The sequence below is a fragment of the Limulus polyphemus genome, unplaced genomic scaffold, assembly GCF_000517525.1.
Source record: "Limulus polyphemus unplaced genomic scaffold, Limulus_polyphemus-2.1.2 Scaffold247, whole genome shotgun sequence".
Taxonomy (NCBI): domain Eukaryota; kingdom Metazoa; phylum Arthropoda; class Merostomata; order Xiphosura; family Limulidae; genus Limulus; species Limulus polyphemus.
Window position 1 is genome coordinate 94,771 of NW_013665857.1, and position 19,154 is coordinate 113,924.

Genomic DNA, 19,154 nt, shown 5'->3' on the forward strand with positions numbered 1-19,154 from the left:
AGTATATATATATTATTATATATATATATATATATATATATATATATATATATATGGAACTTACCTGCTGTCAGTAAAATATTTAAAAACAAAACTTTTTATAATAATTTTGCTACTGATATTATTTTTGTACTGTCAACTGTGTTGAGAACTAGAAGTACTGTCAACCGTGTTGAGTTTTAGAATTAAAGTCTAGTCAGTCCAAATACAAAACAAAATATAAATAAAATTTTGCATATACTTGAATTTTTTTAAACGTTTGGAGTATAAATGGTATTTGGTCATTGTAAAATTAATCAAAAATATTTTATAATGCTAAGTTTAGCTGTATAAAACTACATTTGATAAGTCCACCCATTTTAAGCTTTTTATGATATTAGTACTTTTTTGTACAGCTTAGTATGTATGAATTGACCAACTGAATCAAGTATCATGAAAACTAAATTAATCATCAGACTGAGAAGAACATAAGTGTTTTTTTCTTTTTTACAGAGTGATTTATGGTCATTAGGCATAACAGCTTTAGAGATGGCTGAATCTCAACCTCGTAAGTTTATTCAATGTAATATTTTTGATGTATAACAGAATTGGTTTGAAAATGTTTTATTTAGATTTCTGTGTATTTTCATGTTTACTTCTGCTAGTCACATTTAATGATAAATCTCTCATATTTTAGTTAGAATGTTAGTGTGATGAATGGATAAATTATCATGTTTTATCAACTGTTAGTATAAGTATATGCTGTGTAGTTAGCACAAATATTTAGCTTGCGTTTTATGTTTATGCTCAGTTGACTATTGACAAATCAGAAAATTCTACAAGAAGAAATTTATGCTGCTATGGCAGTTTCTTGGGAATAAATTATACAGTATGTGTAAAAAAGCAATATCCCATTGTATGCATAATAGAAAGTATGGTCCATTTGTGGGTGGGACCAGGACAGACATTAATATTTGGAAATTTTCACCCACAATCTATCTAATTTTGGATGTGGACAGGTCTGATAGTAGAATACTTAGAGCAGCAGCAGGATGCAGACATGAGCATAGTTAAGTAATAATTAACTTCCATTATGTTTGGCAATTGCTTTTTACAGTGAGTAAATCTCTGCTGCTAAGTGAGGCTTTGATATCATAACTGAATGATAAGGGGCAGAAAAATGTACTTCATAGTTATATATATATATATGCTTGGTAAGTTGGAGAAGCATAATAATAACATGGTTTTGCAGTAAGTGTTATTTATATGAGCTGTATTAAAAAAGACTCAAATAAATTTATAAAGGGAAGTATTTTTTAGTATTAATAAATTGTAAAACTATCAATAATGTAGCTTGTTCCTACACTTTTTTTCTCTGCATATTCTGAGTTTTCAGCCATCAACAAATATTTCATCAAACCAAAATCACAACTCTGAATGATTCAACTTCTGAACAAAATCACACTTTTAAATGAAGTAGATTTTAACTGTGTACCAAACCAGTTTTTACAGTATTGTCAGTAAAACATCAAAAATTTTATTGCATCAGCAAATCACGTTGTTTTTAATACCACGTAGAATATTTTAGTTGAGAAATAAGTACATTGTAGCATAACTGTTTTTATTACTAGTATTTGATAGCAGAAAAAAGTTCCTGAGGTACACACTTATTTATTTCAGCCTTAAGAGTAAATGTCTGAAACTGTTTGGTGCAGATGCTGCACAGGTTGAATTTTTAACTGATACTCTTTTTTTTTTTTTTTAAGGATATAATCTTCTGATGTTCTAATACAAGTGAGAAAATTCTACATTATTATGCATGATTTAGAAAAACAAAAATCTTTGTAAAATATACTGAAAAATGTCACAACAATATCTTGACTTGTTACAGCTTAGTTCTGTTGCCCATCTTGCATGTTTGGTTTTCACAGCTGATGTGTATGACATTTGTAAATATAGTTTTATTTTTAACTGTTTGTATATGTTAGCACAACATACATATTCTATTATGTGCTAAGTTGTTTTTATTATTATTTTAAGACAGGAGTATTTCCTTAGATCAAACTGATGGTTGAGGATGCAACAACAAACTTTCATTTAATAGGAAATAACAATGTAGTAAATAGATTTTCAATACACCTCTATCAAATTTGTATAATTTATGTAAAAAATATTAAGTGTATGAAACTATCTTACTACATTGAAAATGATTAAATATAAGCAAACATGGTTTATGCTATGGCCAGCATACTTTCTTGAAAGAAAATGGATTTAAAAATATTTGACTAATTCAGGAATAATGTACAAATATGCCTGCTGGTAAGTGAAAGAATAAAAGACAAAATGTAACTAAGTTGGGATAACCAGTATTGTACAGTTCAAACTTTCAGTGTAAACTTTGTGGAATTTTTTCCATTGTTATTTACGGGTGGTGATGATACTTTGAGACTCTGTTCGAAATACAACCATGCATATTTTTACAGTGTTAAACTGGATTTAAAACATGTCTGAATCTATCACTTCCATTTTTGTGATGCTTATAACTATACTTCTTTATTAAATATTGCCATTTAGAAGAAACACTGACGAAAATGGGGATTTAACTCTTATCTCAAAATAAATGCAACAATTTCAAGTTCAGTTTTTAGGTTTTTGCAAAGTGAATTTGGATGAAACATTCACAGTATTACTTTTGGGAAATATCAACATGCAAAAAAGCATAAGAATGCTAGATTAACATACAAATAATATTTTGATGTGATTCCGAGAATATACAGTCTTATGGCGTGAAATGTCAGTGTGTTTTATTACCCATACTGTATACCAGTAAACTCCACAGTGCAAGTTTTTGGAATGTTGAAAGCTGAAAAACCTTTTCAGTTTGTTACCCTTCATGGTTATTCCTTTTTTAGATTAACCTTATATTTATCTAGTTCCGTGTGGGTTTTAAGAACCTTTTCAGGATTTCTAAACATACAACTACTTCCTTGCATCCTTGTAAATACACTGATAGAGGATAATTTTTTTTTCATCATCTTTAACTTGCATCAATGTTGCAAACATTTATTTTCAAAATTAACATTCATTTAATATATACTTTAAGCCTCCAACTACTTAACAATTATAGAAAACATTTGAAATTGAAGTAGGTCTAAAAATTTATTAATATGAAAGCAATAAAATAGTATAAAAAAGGGAAAATATAACTGTTCAAGTATTGGAAACAAAAAATAATCCAGTGGCTTACTTATGTTTTATATTACACAATCTTGCATGCTGTTGAACTTTATAGTTGTTTAAAAGAATATCTTTTAAGATAATGAAAGAAGCCACTGCAACTTTGGAAGATAAACTGTTTTGCACAATGTTTACACAATCTTGAATGCTGTTGAACTTTATAGTTGTTTAAAAAAATATCTTTTAAGATAATGAAAGAAGCCACTGCAGCTTTGGAAGATAAACTGTTTTGTGCAATGTTTATACAATCTTGCATGCTGTTGAACTTTATAGTTGTTTAAAAGAATATCTTTTAAGATAATGAAAGAAGCCACTGCAGCTTTGGAAGATAAACTGTTTTGCACAATGTTTAGTAATTATGTTATTATATTAATAATTTTGGGTAACAGATATACATTCATAATTACATTTTATATCATATTAATAGATCTGTTGAAGGAAAATTTCGTGTTTTAATTACTATAATAATAATTAAGAGTTCTGTCCACCTATATTTCAGCTCTCTGTGACATGCACCCCATGCGTGCTCTTTTCCTAATTCCACGAAACAGTCCACCACGTCTGAAGTCCAAGAAATGGTCTAAGAAGTTTCACAGCTTCATTGAAACAGTTCTAGTTAAGGACTACCAAAAGAGGCCTTACACAGACCAGTTATTAAAACATCCATTTATTAAGGACCAGCCCACTGAAAGACAAGTTCGTAACCAGTTGAAAGAACATATTGACCGTTGCCGTAAACACAAACGAGGTCAGATATTTATGTTGCTAATCTGTGGTTGTTGTAATACTCTTTTAGTCATTAAAACAACATGTGTTTTGTTTTTCTCGTGAGATCCTAAATTAATTGTAACTTTCTGTAATATAGAATATTCTTAGTGAGTTATTAGAATGTTGCTTATTTTAACTTTTCCACATATAATATTCATCCTTATACAGTTAAAAATTTTAATGAAAGATGTAAATAATGGAAATAAATTTCTATTTTGTATAAATATTTACATATGCATAAAATGTGAAACATAATATTATGTAAACTATGTTCATGTTATTATAGTCATGTCCATCCAGTTTTTCAAAAATATTACAACTATAGAATATCTACTAGAAAATATACATAAAAGTCATTGACTAATCATGTTGGCTGAAAATCCAAAGGTGATCAATAACATGGGATAAAAGAAGTTTTTAAATTTCCAATGTCTGTATACTTTTCTGGTTCGTATTTCATCAAACACTATAATATTTAAATGCAGATGAAGTCATATGAACAATATGTGGTGAGTGTTAAGTCTTCCCAGCTTGGTTCTTGATGAGATTTCAGCACTTTTGAAAGTATGTGGAAGTTTGTACAGTGGGAGGTTCTGTACACAAATGACAAATAGTTGTTTGAAACTGAATAAAGCAATGATATAAACATTTCACTTGAGTTCTATAACTATTAAACAGATGAAGTTTAAAGGGAGTATAGAAACATGTTGATGCTCCATCTAGAATGTTTTAAGTGTTTTCAATGGCACATCAGGAATTAACTATGCAGAGATATTGTAAACAGGGCAGCATCAAATCCTATAAACTAAATTCAAAACTGAAAATGTTTTGAACTGAAAGGAACAGTGTTTACCTTGTTAACATAAACATTTGTTGTTGTTTTTTGAGTAAAGAAATTTTATCCTAACACATTGCGGACAGGTTACAAGTTTGAAAGGAGTCGGATGCATTTTATTTTGTTCATAACTCAACTATATTTGTTATTATTTATTTGAAACTTACAAAGTATGTACATGAAAACACCTAGTAAATTTCTCATATCTTCTAAAACATTTTCCTATATGGAGTGGAACTGCACAAAACTTGCATATGTATCGTGTTTCACTTTTTTTCCCATGGGCAGTACAAACTCTACAGGCTCTGGTAGGAAATTTCGTTTTTTCTGTAGATGAAATGAACACAGGAATATGCTGCTTCATGTCACCAGATAGTCTTCTTGGGGGATCCTTATGTGGGGCTCCCTTTTACCTTCAGATGATGGACCGAATTTGTTCCTCTACAGTTCCAGTGAGCCTTCTTTCTCTTTGTCAGTAATCCATTCTCTTGCCACAGAGAGTAGGAATTGCATTTATTTTATTTTTTTCTGTTGATTCATGGCTTTGTAGATTATATATATGAATTGAAAAGTCTGCAGTTTATTAAATAAAGTACTACCTTTTTTGTCCATTTCACTGTTTTTCTGAGAATGGTGTAGTATGAGAGGTACTGATTTGCACAATCAACACCTTTCATGTGGGCATTGTATTGGAGAACACACACAGGTTTTTTTATTTCTTCTCCAGTTATTCTATTTTTCTTTCCTGTGGTAGAAACAGATGAGTCATGGATGGTTGAAACCATTCTCACTTCTTTTTTGTCTTTCCATATGAAAATAAGAACATCACCTTTTCTATGGAAAGCTGTTTCACCTTTTTTCATTTTTGAAACTTCAGGCTTGGCAGCAACCCTCTATTCACTATGATTGTTCTGCAGACTCTTGTTTTATTTTCTAGGAACAGGTTTGCAATGGAAGTACTGTTGTAATAATTGTCCTCGTATACATAGTGCCACAATCCAAGATTGGGAGCAAGAACTGAAAGAATAGTCTCCTCCAATTATTTCCCCTAACCAGTATAAATCTCCATGTTGCAAATATAACCTGTGTCACTCTCACACACCATTCTCACCAGCAGGCCATATTTTACAATTTTTGCAGGGTTGTATGTTCGGAATCTTAGGCGTCCTCTCCATGGAATCATGCCCTCATCCAATGACAACTGTTGCTTTGGTTTGTATAGTGTCCTGAATTTATTGAGGAAATAATCCATTACTGGTTGAATTTTCAAGAGCCTGGCTGAAGACTCATCCATTTTCTGAATATCATTGAAATGCCAAAATGGCCAAATTTGTTTTGGCTCATTATCTGCAAAAATATTGAGCTAATCAAAACAGGATCTGTTGACCAATAATCTTTCCAGTTACATTTCCTTGTCTGTCCCATTAGTAGAATAAGGCCTAGGAATTTCCTCATGTCTGTAGGTGTAACTTCAGACCATTGAAGTCCTTTAATGACATTTTATGTTTCTCTGCAGTTTGATTATGGTAAGTACACATTTCCTGACAAACATTTCAAACAAGTCATCACCAAACATTAGACTTGTCACGGCAGCAATACCTTCGGGTTCCAATGGAGTTGTAATGACCCTTGGATTTCCTTCAAACATTTCCAAGTTTGGTAGAATATCTATTTCTTACCAATTATCATTATCACAATGAGAAAACAAATCACTAACAGGAATATCTGTAGAATCATCATCTCTTTCTGATTCAGGATCAGTTGAGAGCACAACAACTTTATGTATCTTTGTAGATCTAACAACATCACTGTAGCTAGTCATTGTCAGAATGATTCCACAAGCACCTCCACATCAGAATCTTCACCTTCACTTGGAAGATCTGACAAATTATCATCAAATAGTTCAGTAATTATCTTATCTTCACTCAACATGTTATATTTTATGCGAGAAGCCATTTATGAAATATATGGGTATTGTAAGCAAAAATCAGAAAAATAATAACCATCCGCAACAAAATAAAATGCCTCCGAATCCTTTTGAATACAACATTTTAATAAATTGCATATAAAGACGCTCTGCACGAAACATGAGTAAACTTGTGACCCACATCTGCAGTGTGTGAACATTTTCATTCTAAATAAAGAAGCAGCATATGTGTCATTCATGTATTTATAGATGCTGTAACTCGAACTGCATTATTATGTTAGTGCATACTTGATATAAATTATGTTTTTATACCCCTATATGAAAACAAACTCCTCAATATATTTCAAACCAAAGTGTTTTAAGTATAGAATTACTGAATGAACACACACTCATTACATTGTTGTTCTGAAAAATCAGGTTTTTTTGCTTATGCTTCTTCTCATAATGAAAACATAATATCCATGAGCCAGACACTGAAGAAATGAAAATGACATAAGTTAACATACTTTCCTAACTAAAATGGAGAAACTTGAATGTTTTTCCCTCACTAATTTTTTTTATACTTTGTTTTGTATTTGAAATATTGTTAAAAGGCACTAAGATTACAATGTGATACCTTATTAAAAGCTTGAGATACATGTTTATACTCTTTGGATTCTTTTGTTGGGAGAGTTCATTAGCATTATTGAAAGTTGTATATGGAATGTTGCTATTAAGTAAACGGTGTATAAGTATTTTAACTACAGATTTGTTCTTTATATAGTTATATAACTGGTATTGTAACTGTAAACTTGAATTCATTTTCAAAGGAGTAATGGAAATTTTTAACAATAAAATTCTTATTTTGTGAGTATATTTTGAACTGTCATTTGTAATGTTTATTGCCTTCAACCATACTTGTTATAAGTGAACTGTATATTTTATGGAAAAAATGTATATTTATAAAAGTCAGGAAACATGAATGAAAGAATTATTTTAAACAAATTTCCAGTTTTAGTTTTAAAATGCTTACTTGTAATAATAGCTTAACATGTTTTATTTACAGTGGAATCTCAGGAAGTTTATCATTTTAGTGGGAGTGAGGGAGATGAAGATTCAGGAGCATTAGGCCAACCTAGGTTTGTATGAATTGTGAGGGTGTAAGGAAATGAGTATTTTTGTTGTTATTGGCATTTTAACTGCAAAGCATAATTTCCATTAATATTTGTATTTTTTAATGGTTTAAATATATCTTTGATTAAAAAGTTCAAGTTTTCCAAACAATCCCAAATGGTAATCTAACAATGATTTGGTTCAAATAATTGTGATAACCTAACCATGACTTGATTCAAGCGATCTGTAATGATAAAGCAGCAGTGATTTGGTTCATGCAATCCTAACTGATAAGCCAACATTGAATTATCTTGATATTAAGTGTGAAGCATTTTAAATTTTTTGGGTGTTGGAGTTGATACAATTTTTCATGATTTTCAAAACCTTTCCATCTACATGAGCTTGTTAGATGTATATTTTTACTATGTAATGCGAAGTATGACCTAACATATACATACATACTGTATTTGTATATTTTTTGCTTAATTTCTTCTGTATGATTGTTGTTACTAATTAACTCTCTCAACATGGGCTCAGGGCAATTTGCCTGACCATGTGATCTCTTTGTACTCGTTTAAAGTTGTTATAGTTTTGATACTACTAACTTTTAATATAGTATGTATATCTTCACAAAATTTGGCACACTTTCAGTAAACATTGTCTTGCACATACAAAAAAATCATACTTTTTAGTGAAGTATTTTTAATAAAGTAAAAAAGATTTGTCTGTGTATATAGTAAGTATTTTTTTTACTAGTCTCTGTGCAAAGTGATTTTCATGTTAAGATTAAACATAGTTTTCGTCATCTCAAAAATCTCAAATTTCATTTACGTAGTCTCTAAAAACCCCTAAATACATTTCAAATGTTTGTTTTCAGTAAAACTATATATTATGTGTTATTTTCTCAACCCTAACTCTATACAGGGTTGGTCAATTTAACCAACCACCAAAAAGAAAATTCTAAATCTAAATTACCCTTTTTTCTTTCTAGAATACATCTACTTATACTTAAATATCATTATTTTTTTGCCCTTTGATTATCCTTTGAACCATGTCTAATTACTATTTGTGCCATTGTAAATTGTAAATCACTTTGGGAATGTGGAGCGCATTGAATTAGATTACCCAAGAGCTGCTTGTGTGCGTGCTTGTGAAACATTTTTATTATATTATTACTTTTATATTTACTTTACCAAATCTAACCTTAACTAACCTAAAAAAGATCCCTTTTTTACATCTTAGTTACTTTAGAATAATAAATAAAGAAGAAACATAAAAAAAACAAGAAATAAAGTACTTACCCGAGTATTTTTTTCTGTTGTGGACTATCGATAATACTTAACCCTACTTTTTTTATACTAATGGTAGTAGTTCATTAAATAATTTTTAACTTAATTAAATAATGCACCAAAGAACATAGACTAATAACATGCAAGAAGAAGACAACTTCCTCTAACAATTACAATTTTGCTGGCTTTCTAACTATTTGATAAGAGCCATTACAAATGCATCCAAGCTAGCCATTGTGATTCCCGTGGAAACCAAAGTTGTATTAGAAGTGAATTTGACTATTCTGTGTTTAAAACACAACATATTCTATTATGTCATTTGAGAGAAGAAAACCTTGACTTTCTATTGGTTATAGGTATGTATAATTAAATGAAAGAGAGAACTATTAACAAATCCTGAAAGAGAGGATGTGACAGGATTGGTCCAATTTTCTATTTGATAGCTCTGTAACCAAACAAAATTGAAGGCCATAAAAATTATGGTTTGTATTAGCAATGACGATTTTATAGTGAGTAATTTACGTTTAATTACGTAGTTTCTGGGGGGTGGATAAAATAGAGATGAGAAAATGTGTCATGTGTGTCACACTAGGGGAAATTCAGGATTTTTTAAAATATTGCATTATAAAATTAAGAACTTAAAACTTATATATTATTAAATATGGATTATTAGCTAAGATTTTATGCTACACTAATTGGTATAACACAAACAAAAAGTAGTTTAATTTAAGACACTAAAACCTTGTGTCATGTGTAGTAAAGGCGAGTGGGTTAAACAGAGACAGCTGTCAACTGGTTTACCACAAAAGCCTTGGAAAGCAGGGTGTAAACTTATTAAAAAAATAAAGAAAATTGACCTTCTTAGTTGTTTTGTAAAACACAAATCTGTAACATGTCTTCATTAATTAATTTTTTAAATCTATGCAAAATTAAATTAATACCAATCAACAATAATATAAACAAATTGCAAAATTTTGTATTAAAAATAGTGCAAAAATGTACATGATCAAGTATTATGATACCATATTTTAATAGTTCTGTGTACATAAAAATTTTGTAAAAATATTAAACTACGAACCATTGAAATATATTGTAGTTTTTATTTGTGTGTTAAAATGTGTTATAGGAAGTAAGTTCTGCAGTTGTGTAAGGAAAAGAATAATGTGTAGAAATAGTTGAAATATTAAAACAACTTAACTCATTTTTTACAAAGTTTAGCTTTACAAAGTGAAAGTGACAGTGCAAAATAAGTTCAATAAAAAGTATTCTAATATTTGTAAATGTAATTATTTGTCTTTACATAAATTAATAAAAAATTGGAATGCATTGACAACAAAATCTATGACATTGATTTTAGGGACCATTAAAGAGTTTTTTGAAATGGTTTCAAAGGTACTGAAAGTAATTAAATCGTGTTTTTTTTTTTATTTTAGTACTTTGTTTTCAAGTATGTTACATCTAATTGCTATATTTCACTAAAGAGGAAAAATTTCTAAAAATTATTATTAACCCAAAAGTAGGATACATGTTTATTTTTTTAATTTTGAAGTTTTTATGGAAAAAGCTAAGAACACCATCACTTTTTTTAACTTGCATGAAAAGAAAAACAATTCAATTCTCAATGCAAAAGTAGCACTTCCATCAAGCAATTTTTATGGCATGCTTGGTTGTACAAAAAATATTTTTTTAAAGTGGTATCTGTATAGAGAGGCAAGTTAGAACATAGTAATAACAGTTTCCTTATCTGTCTTCTGTAATTTTATTGAACAATATCAGTTATAAGCTACTGTTGTTTTTGTATTGTAACACAGGTGTTTATTACTGCATTGAAGAAATCATATTTCAAAATATTTTTCTTCTGCAGTTCTATTGAACCAGTTGATTTAGAATCAACACTAAAGCGAAACTTTCAGCAGCTTCAGGAGTCAAAAACATTGACTCCCAGTGATCCTAGACCTAGCAACCAAAATGTATCCTCAATCCCAGAAAAACCACGCCCTCCTATGAGAACAGTAGGTAAAGAGAAGCATTTTTATTTCTTTTTAACATATTAATTTATTCCCTAGTGTTGACTTCATCAACTATTATTTTCTGTCAGATGGTTTCAACAATTTTTAGTTATGTAGTTTATGGTGGTTAAGTAAATTTTATTTTAAAATAGCTTGTTTGAAATTAAATTCTAAAAATAAAGGAAAGAGTTACTAAAGTGAGTGCAATTTGGTAAAAGAGTGTATTTTATTATTAATACAACTAGAAATTTTCGTGTATTGTTAAAGTTAAGGCAGAAAACATATTACCTTAAGGGTTTTAAATTAGTGTATGTATTATGGTTATTGTGTACTTGGTATTAATTAAAACTATAGTCATTTTCAGTGTCTAAAAACATCTCTTTAGGTAATTTATAGTAAGCAAGTGTTTTTCTGTTTCTGTCTGTAGTGGTTCCTGATCCTCCACCTCCAAGTAAACCACTTCCTCCAATTCCAGTGGATGAAGAGTGTAAAGAAAAAGTTCGTAAAACCTCACGCAATGTAGAGCCTGTTCAGTCTCCAAGAGTGCCAGATCCTCGAGTCACAGGATTGTGTAACAAATCTCCTATGTGTAGACCAGAGGTAAGATTGTCATTATAGTTTTTCTATACCATGCTGGATAGTATCATGTATCTGTGTAGACTAAGTATTATTTTTATATCTCAGTAAAGAAGGATGGTGATATTAAACTGTTAATAACATTTCCAGTTGTTACTAAAAAAAAGTTTGAAAAGGTCACTGTTTTTCAATCATGTATACAAAAATTAAAAACATTTGACGATGAACAAGGCTTAATGTATGTGTTAAGGTTATTATGGTAGTACCCTTTGAACAATAACATATTTACTACATACTATTTCCTGAACATAATTTTTTTTTTTGTAGAGTATATAAAGTATAAAATAACTCATTGCAGCTATAGTACACTTAGAATTTTAATTTGAACAATATTAGTTATAAGTTAAATATTAAATGTTTGATACTTTCTTTCACAATGTAAATATGCCAGCAGGAAAATATGCTGATATCTAGCATATCTCCTTTTAGTGTTTTGAAGTACTTAAAGCATAATTAGCTTAATTTGTCCATTTAAAATGTTAATGTGTTAACAGTTTGTTAAAAAGTGTGGCCTTTTGCAGCTTTGAGCTTCTTAACTTACCATCTAGAAACACAAAATCTTAACCTGTATGAGCTGGACTAATTTTATTATTTTTTCCAGGATCTAGATGTGCTAGTATCTCAGATAAATGATTTGTTATATTAGGATTTAGAAGTGATAGCAGCTCAGTTGAATGAACTAGCTTGTGGGCAGAGCAGTAGTGGTGCTCTTAGCAAAAACAGTAGCAGTAGAGGATCAGCAGTAGTGAACAGTGAGCATTCTGCTTGCCAGAATGGCAACACACCTGTTAAACTGACTCTAGAATCTGATGAAGAAGAAGAAGGGAATTTGCTAAATGATGGAACTTTGCTGGCTTCTGATCCACCAAGACCTCTGTATGTTTCAATTTAAATTCTTTGATTCTAGTAATAAGTGTTAACATTTATCCTACTTATTTGTCACTGCCCAAGCTCTCAAGTATATATGTATAACAAGAACATACTAAACTTTTCCAAATTTTCCAAATGCACTATCAAAATATGTTTTATTATTATTGAATATGGGAAATATTAATCAGAAAATCATTTAGAATTTTTAACACCTTAACTGTAGTGATAATGGCTACAAAATACAATCACTTTTGGTTACAGGCAGATTAAACAAATTATGTGTCAAAAAATTCAATACATTTTTAGTACTTTTGTATAATTGTCATATGTATCAATTTTAATGTCCATTTTACTGTTAGAAATTCAATATGAAATTAAATAGGACTTGCTGAGGTTGTTTTGTAGTATTACATTGATAAAACATGCACATTTATTATTAGTTTTTTGTGTCACCTTAAAAGACTAAATAAGTATGACTGAACATTTTTTATTCCTTTACCATCAGTTTTCCTGACAAACATAGTCACGACATACTGTTCCTTTTTTTCAGGCTACTTATTTATATATTTTTGCCAGTTTCAATGTTGATTTTGTCATAACATTCTATTGGTATATTTTATATTAGTACTTGAGTTTATATTAGACCCGGTTTATGCCATGATGCTACATGAATATGCTCTGCATATTCAGCCGTAGATGCATTATTAGAATGGCAGTTGATCTCATTACTTGATGCTGAGCTGGGTGTAGCCTTTGTGGTAGTAGGTGCTACTGACTGGCTATCCTTCCTTTGGTTAGTAGTTTATACTTAGTGATGACTATACTTGAATATTGTGGGTTTGTGACCTTGTTGTTCAGCCCATGTATGCATAAGGTACTGTTGAAAATATCAATCCCTGTATTACACCTAACTAATAGATGTTATTTAGATCAATTACACAGAAATATACACACTCCACATGGTTTAGAAGATGTCTTTTTGAAATGGTGTGAATTCAAAATTATTTATGTGTTTGTGATAGGATTTTTGAAACAAAATTAATTTATGAAGAGTCTGAGAACATTTTATTATTGCTGTTTATTTCTTAAACTACATGATAGATACAGTAATGTTTTTTTTCTTCTAGGCCTCCTGATGTATACAATAAGGACAGCAGTAAAAACATTGCAGCTACTAAAGGTATTTTTTTTTTTACAATCTAAAGTATGTTCTACAGTATAACTGTTTATTGATAGATTATATGTACTTTACTAATAACAACAGAAACATCTACTGGTGTATCAAAACATTATAATCATTTTCCTCATCTGGCTGCATTGGTGATATGTTTTGTATTTATACTTGTATAAATACTGAAATTTAAGAAATAAGATTGTATGTCTAGAATTCAATTCAGAATAAATGCATCACACTAAATACGTATATTTAAGAGACTCCTGAAAGAAATGGAATGACTTAGACTATTAATGTATCTTCAGCTTGGTTATTTTGTGTTTTGTTCACTAACCATTATGAACAAGTCATGAATAGCAAGTAAAAGTTAAGAATATAAAATTTGGCTTGAATGGGTAGTGATAGAACAACATTTTGACAAGCTTGTGTCATCATCAGGTACAAGTAGTTTATGTAGACACAGGAATATATATACACATACATACATACATACAGTATGGAACAAGGAAGTCAAATGGCCAGAGATTGCTTAACAGCTTAGTAAACGTATAAGGTGTTGGTTTAGAGTAGGGCTGTTTTGTTCAACTAAGATGGCTTCCTTTATTTTGTGTTTGTTGGTGTTTGGTTCTTTGTTTAAAATTAGTGTTTTGTATAGATATACTGTGATTTTTTGAGGTTGCATTTGTGGTAAACATGAGAGGGTTTTTTATCATGTTTAGTGAATCTGGTTTCCAATTTTCTTCCAGTTTCTCAGATGTAGAATTCTGGATAGCTATTGCACATTATTTTATAAATGACGTTAGTATTGTTTGATTCTACTTAATTTTTACTTAGTAATGATTTTAGTTTAGGACTGGATTTTTGAGTGAATTTGAAATTGACAAGAATTTTATGTTTACTGGCAAGTTTTCTCCAAGTGTGAATTGTTATGGAACTGACTTCAGGGATGAATGGTAAACTGCAGTGTAATGTTGTGTTGTTTGTGAGTTGAATGTTGAGGTGTTTGTTCTGGTGGTTATGTGAAAATCTTTAGTTAGTAGTTGGTTGGAATTTGTTGATGTGAATGAAGAAATACTTTATAAATTTGATTTTTTTCATCTACAAAGTCAGTTGAGCAAAGTTTTGTACCTGTGTTTATAAGGTTTTTTTAGTATAATGATTTTTTGTTTGGATTCATGGGTGGAATTCCAGGGAGTAAAAGGCCTGTGCGAGTGATTTTTCAGTGAATTTTGGTTTTCAACTGTGTGTTGGATCTAATAATTTCAACGTTAAAAAAATTATAATTGCTTGTCATTTTCATGTTCTATGGTGAATTTAATGTTAGGGTGAATGGAGTTTATGTTTTCAAAGAAAAATTGTGTGTATTTGGTAAAAGTGAAACCAGCAAAGGTGTCATTAAAATATCTGTACCAGTATAGGGGAGGATAAAGTGCAGATTGTATGGCTTGTGTTTAGATCCGAGTCAGAAGTATGTTGGCAAGAACAGGTGAGGAAAGGTAGATCATGTTTAAGCCATTTATTTGAAGAAAGTTTTTGTGATTGAAAATAAAGTTGTTGTTAATTCTAAGAGGGAAACAAAAAGTGTACTGGGGATGTGAATTAAAGGATTAGGGTCATTACAGTAGAGGTCATGTGCAATATTACAAGCTTTCATGATAGGTACTTTAGTGAAAGGGTACACAAAAATCAAAGCTAGCCATTAAAGCTTTAGGGTTTAGTCGGTTTAATGTGTTTCTGAAATTAAAGGCATCTTTAAAAATGGAACCTGCAGATGTTATGTAATATGTGCGAGCCCAGGCTATGTATCTGCCACAAGCTTGTTATATCATTTTACATTTGTAATAAAGTTTCTTTTGCTACCCATTCAAGCCATCTCCAAACTTTATTTTATAAAGAGTGGTTTCCTTGTCATAGAAAAGTTTAGAATGTAATTTACTAACCACTAAGTGTAGATAAAAGAAGACAACTTAGTTAAGTATTTTAGTAAATACAAACTGTGAAGTCACCAGTAGTAGAACATTTTCGTTAATTCCTACCTTTTAAACTTTCTTATAGCTTTAATACAACTGGAAATAGTTTTTACCTTAATTATACCTTGTAAACATTTTTCTTTTGTAATTCATGTATTATTTAAGATTTTTTTTTGTATAGGATTCATCAAATCAGACCAAACTTTTGAGAATTTAATAAAATAATTGAAATGTTTTACTTCTTGGTTTATTACAATTTTAAAACTAGTGTCAGTTTGATCAGAAATGGTGAAGGTGCAAAGCCAAGTGTATTTAATTTGAATCTGTTAATAACTAAATTATTAATATGTTATTGATTAGCAAATGTACAAATTGTGGATTAATACATAAATGAATAACAGGCTATTAATATATCTATAAAGTGATGAATAAATGAATTGAATTTTAGGTTTTGAACCTAAATGGAACATACTATACATTAACTTTTATTGTAGTTCATGAAATTTAATCAAAATCTTATTATTGAAGATCAAGATTGCTGAATGTAAAGAACTATACAATAAATATATGGGATAATTGTATTAAAATATTTTAAGCTCAGTTACAAATGAAATACATTTCAGAATTCTTCAGTATGAAGTTTTTTTTCACAAACTCTTAACAGTTTATCAGGTAGTTAGCTTTAACTATAGTTACTTGGTTTCTGTATAGAATGTTGCTTGTTTGGCTGTTTCAGCTAAGGCTAAATATAATTAACATGAATAAAAATAAAGGACTCTGTCCTTACAGATAACATATTTGAGTTGCATATAGGTTTATTTATTGTTTCTGATGTAAAGTTGTAATATTAAAATATAGGCTCGTATTAAGTATAATAAAATCCATACCATGATCAGCTGAGAAATACAGTTCAAATAGTCTCAGTTCTCACATACTCAGTTAACTTTATGATAATGTGAAATAACAGAACTCCATGTGTCTGTAGTAGTGGATGGTTATTTGGTTTTAGTTTTTTTATACTCACTTCCTCAAACTTTTATTTTTTAAAGACTTGGTAATGTTAATGCTATTATACACGTTTTTTGTAATACCATGATATGAAAATACTTTGGCTGGGGAGAAATATTATTTTATTAAAAACTCCAGCTCTTAAGGAATGATAGGTTTTTCTGTTTAATTCAAGCTAATGACAGTTTTCATATAGAACTTATACCACCAAAAGATTGAAAAAAAAACTATCTTTATATTAAGCTGGAGAACATGAAACCTTATATTGGAAGATATATATAAAAGTGTGTTTGCTAGTATAATTGAAAACTAATTCATTCGCTAAATAAGATATATCTATCTTACTTCGGTTTATTTATTTTTGATAATTTAAAATGGTAATTATATAAATTTTAAGGAATTTTTTAAAGTATTATTTTTGGAAGTCTACGTATAAATTGACTTAATTAAATCAGTATATCTGCTAATATAAGCAAGTGTTTGGTTCACCAACTAGAATGTTTTCAGTATTATGTTACAGTGTTTATATGTGCATTGTCCATTTATTTGTTCAATAGCAAATGCAAGAAAGAATAGACAAAACTTGTTTTAAGATAGCTGATAAATCTGAAAAGTGTACTTACTTTCAGAACCTATAATAATTCAAGCACCAAATAGACCCCTACCTCCTATACCAGGTGAAGAAGATAGTACTGATAGAACATTAGTAGTAAGAAGGGTAAGTTTTTGTAATGCACATTTGTGTCCTCAAAACAGATGTTAAAAACGTCCTTGTATATATATTTTTTTAGTTTCCAAGCCTATCAGTACTTTTTTTATTTTAAAATGAATGAATATGATGTAATAGTGTATCTTTAAAAATTTTTTACAGTAACTTGTATCTATTAGACTATTTATTTGGTCTTTGCTATTTTTAGTTAATTCCTTTTTTGCTTTCATTAAGCAGACATTTACTCACAATTGTCTTTATGGTGCTGAAGAAAAATATACTTTAGTTATCTAATATGTTAGTTTTGTCAAACTTTGTTAAATGTGAGAGGAAAAAAATAAGTTATAGCGTCTTGAAAAAGTATTCATCCCCAACCAATGATGTCACATTTTGAGGAAATACAAGTAACTTAAAAAAAGTTTTTATTCAAAACTAATGATCAAACTTAACACTGTTATGTGTGAAGGAGGTTGAATGTCTACAAAACCTGCAAAGAAAATGTATAAATTGAAATTTGCTGATTGCATAAGTATTCAGCTCCCTAAGTCAGTACTTGATGGAACCACCTTTGGCAGCAATTACTGCTGTGATTCTTTTTCGATAGGTCTCTACCAGCTTTGCACAGTGGGATGGTGTTATTTTTGCCCATTCTTCCTGGTAAAATTGCTCCAATTCTGACAAGTTTGTTGGGCATCATTGATGCACTGCAATATTCAAGTCTCACCATAAATTTTCCATTGGATTCAAGTCAGGACTTTGACTGGGCCACTCTAGGACATTCACTTTCTTCTTTTGAAACAACCCCAGTGTGGCTTTGGCCTTGTGTTCTTGGCCATTGTCCTGCTGAAATGTGAATTTTTGATCCAGTTTCAGATTCTTGGCTGACTCAAGCAGGTTTTCCTCTAGGAATTGCCGGTACTTTGCAATATCCATCTTCCCCTCAATCCTGACATGTTTCCTAGTCCCCCATAACATGATGCTGCCACCACCATGCTTGACAGTTTGGATGATGTTGACTGGGTGATGTGCTGTATTGGGCTTGTGCCAGATGTAACGCTTTGAATTTAGACCAAAAAAACTCAATTTTTGTCTTGTCTTACCACAAAACCTTCTGCCACATGTCTGTGATATCATTTACATGCTTTGTTGCAGATGATTCTTTTTCAGTAATGGCTTGTTTCTTGCCACTTGCCCATACAGACCAGCTGTGTGTAGCGACCGGGATATTGTCAATGTATGATCACTTACTCCCATCTTGGACGTGGAGCTTTGCAAATCTTTCAAAGTCACTGTTAGCTACACAGTTTTCTGCTTGCCTGGCTGCTTAGTTTGGAAGGGCGGCCTGATCTGGGAAGTGACTGGGTGGTATGAAGCACATTCTACTTCTTAATGATGGACTTCACTGTACTCAAAGGGATAATCAGCGACTTTGAAATTTTCTTGCAACCTTCTCCTGATATGTGCTTCTCTACCACTTTATCCCTGACTTATTTGGAAAGCTCCTTGGTCTTCATGTTAGTTTGTCGTATCACTGTGTGAGTTGTGGCTTGAACAGATGCATTTTCTCTGAAGTCAAGTTAAACCACTTTGATTAGACAAAGACTGTCAGAATTTAAAAATCTGATCTTCGTCAATTGTCAGAATTTAAAGG

General features: G+C 30.3%; 1 protein-coding gene across 1 annotated transcript in view; it reads left to right on the forward strand.

Moving 5' to 3' along the window:
* The window catches only part of LOC106478756 (serine/threonine-protein kinase mig-15-like), a 120,884-nt gene that overhangs the window by 64,094 nt on the left and 37,636 nt on the right, over positions 1-19,154 (forward strand). Inside the window, exons 10-17 of the mRNA XM_022382410.1 lie at positions 495-547; positions 3,716-3,964; positions 7,792-7,864; positions 10,992-11,143; positions 11,564-11,736; positions 12,419-12,648; positions 13,770-13,822; positions 17,424-17,512. Of these exons, the coding sequence (XP_022238118.1) occupies positions 495-547; positions 3,716-3,964; positions 7,792-7,864; positions 10,992-11,143; positions 11,564-11,736; positions 12,419-12,648; positions 13,770-13,822; positions 17,424-17,512 (1,072 nt within the window). The remainder of the gene's footprint in view (positions 1-494; positions 548-3,715; positions 3,965-7,791; positions 7,865-10,991; positions 11,144-11,563; positions 11,737-12,418; positions 12,649-13,769; positions 13,823-17,423; positions 17,513-19,154) is intronic.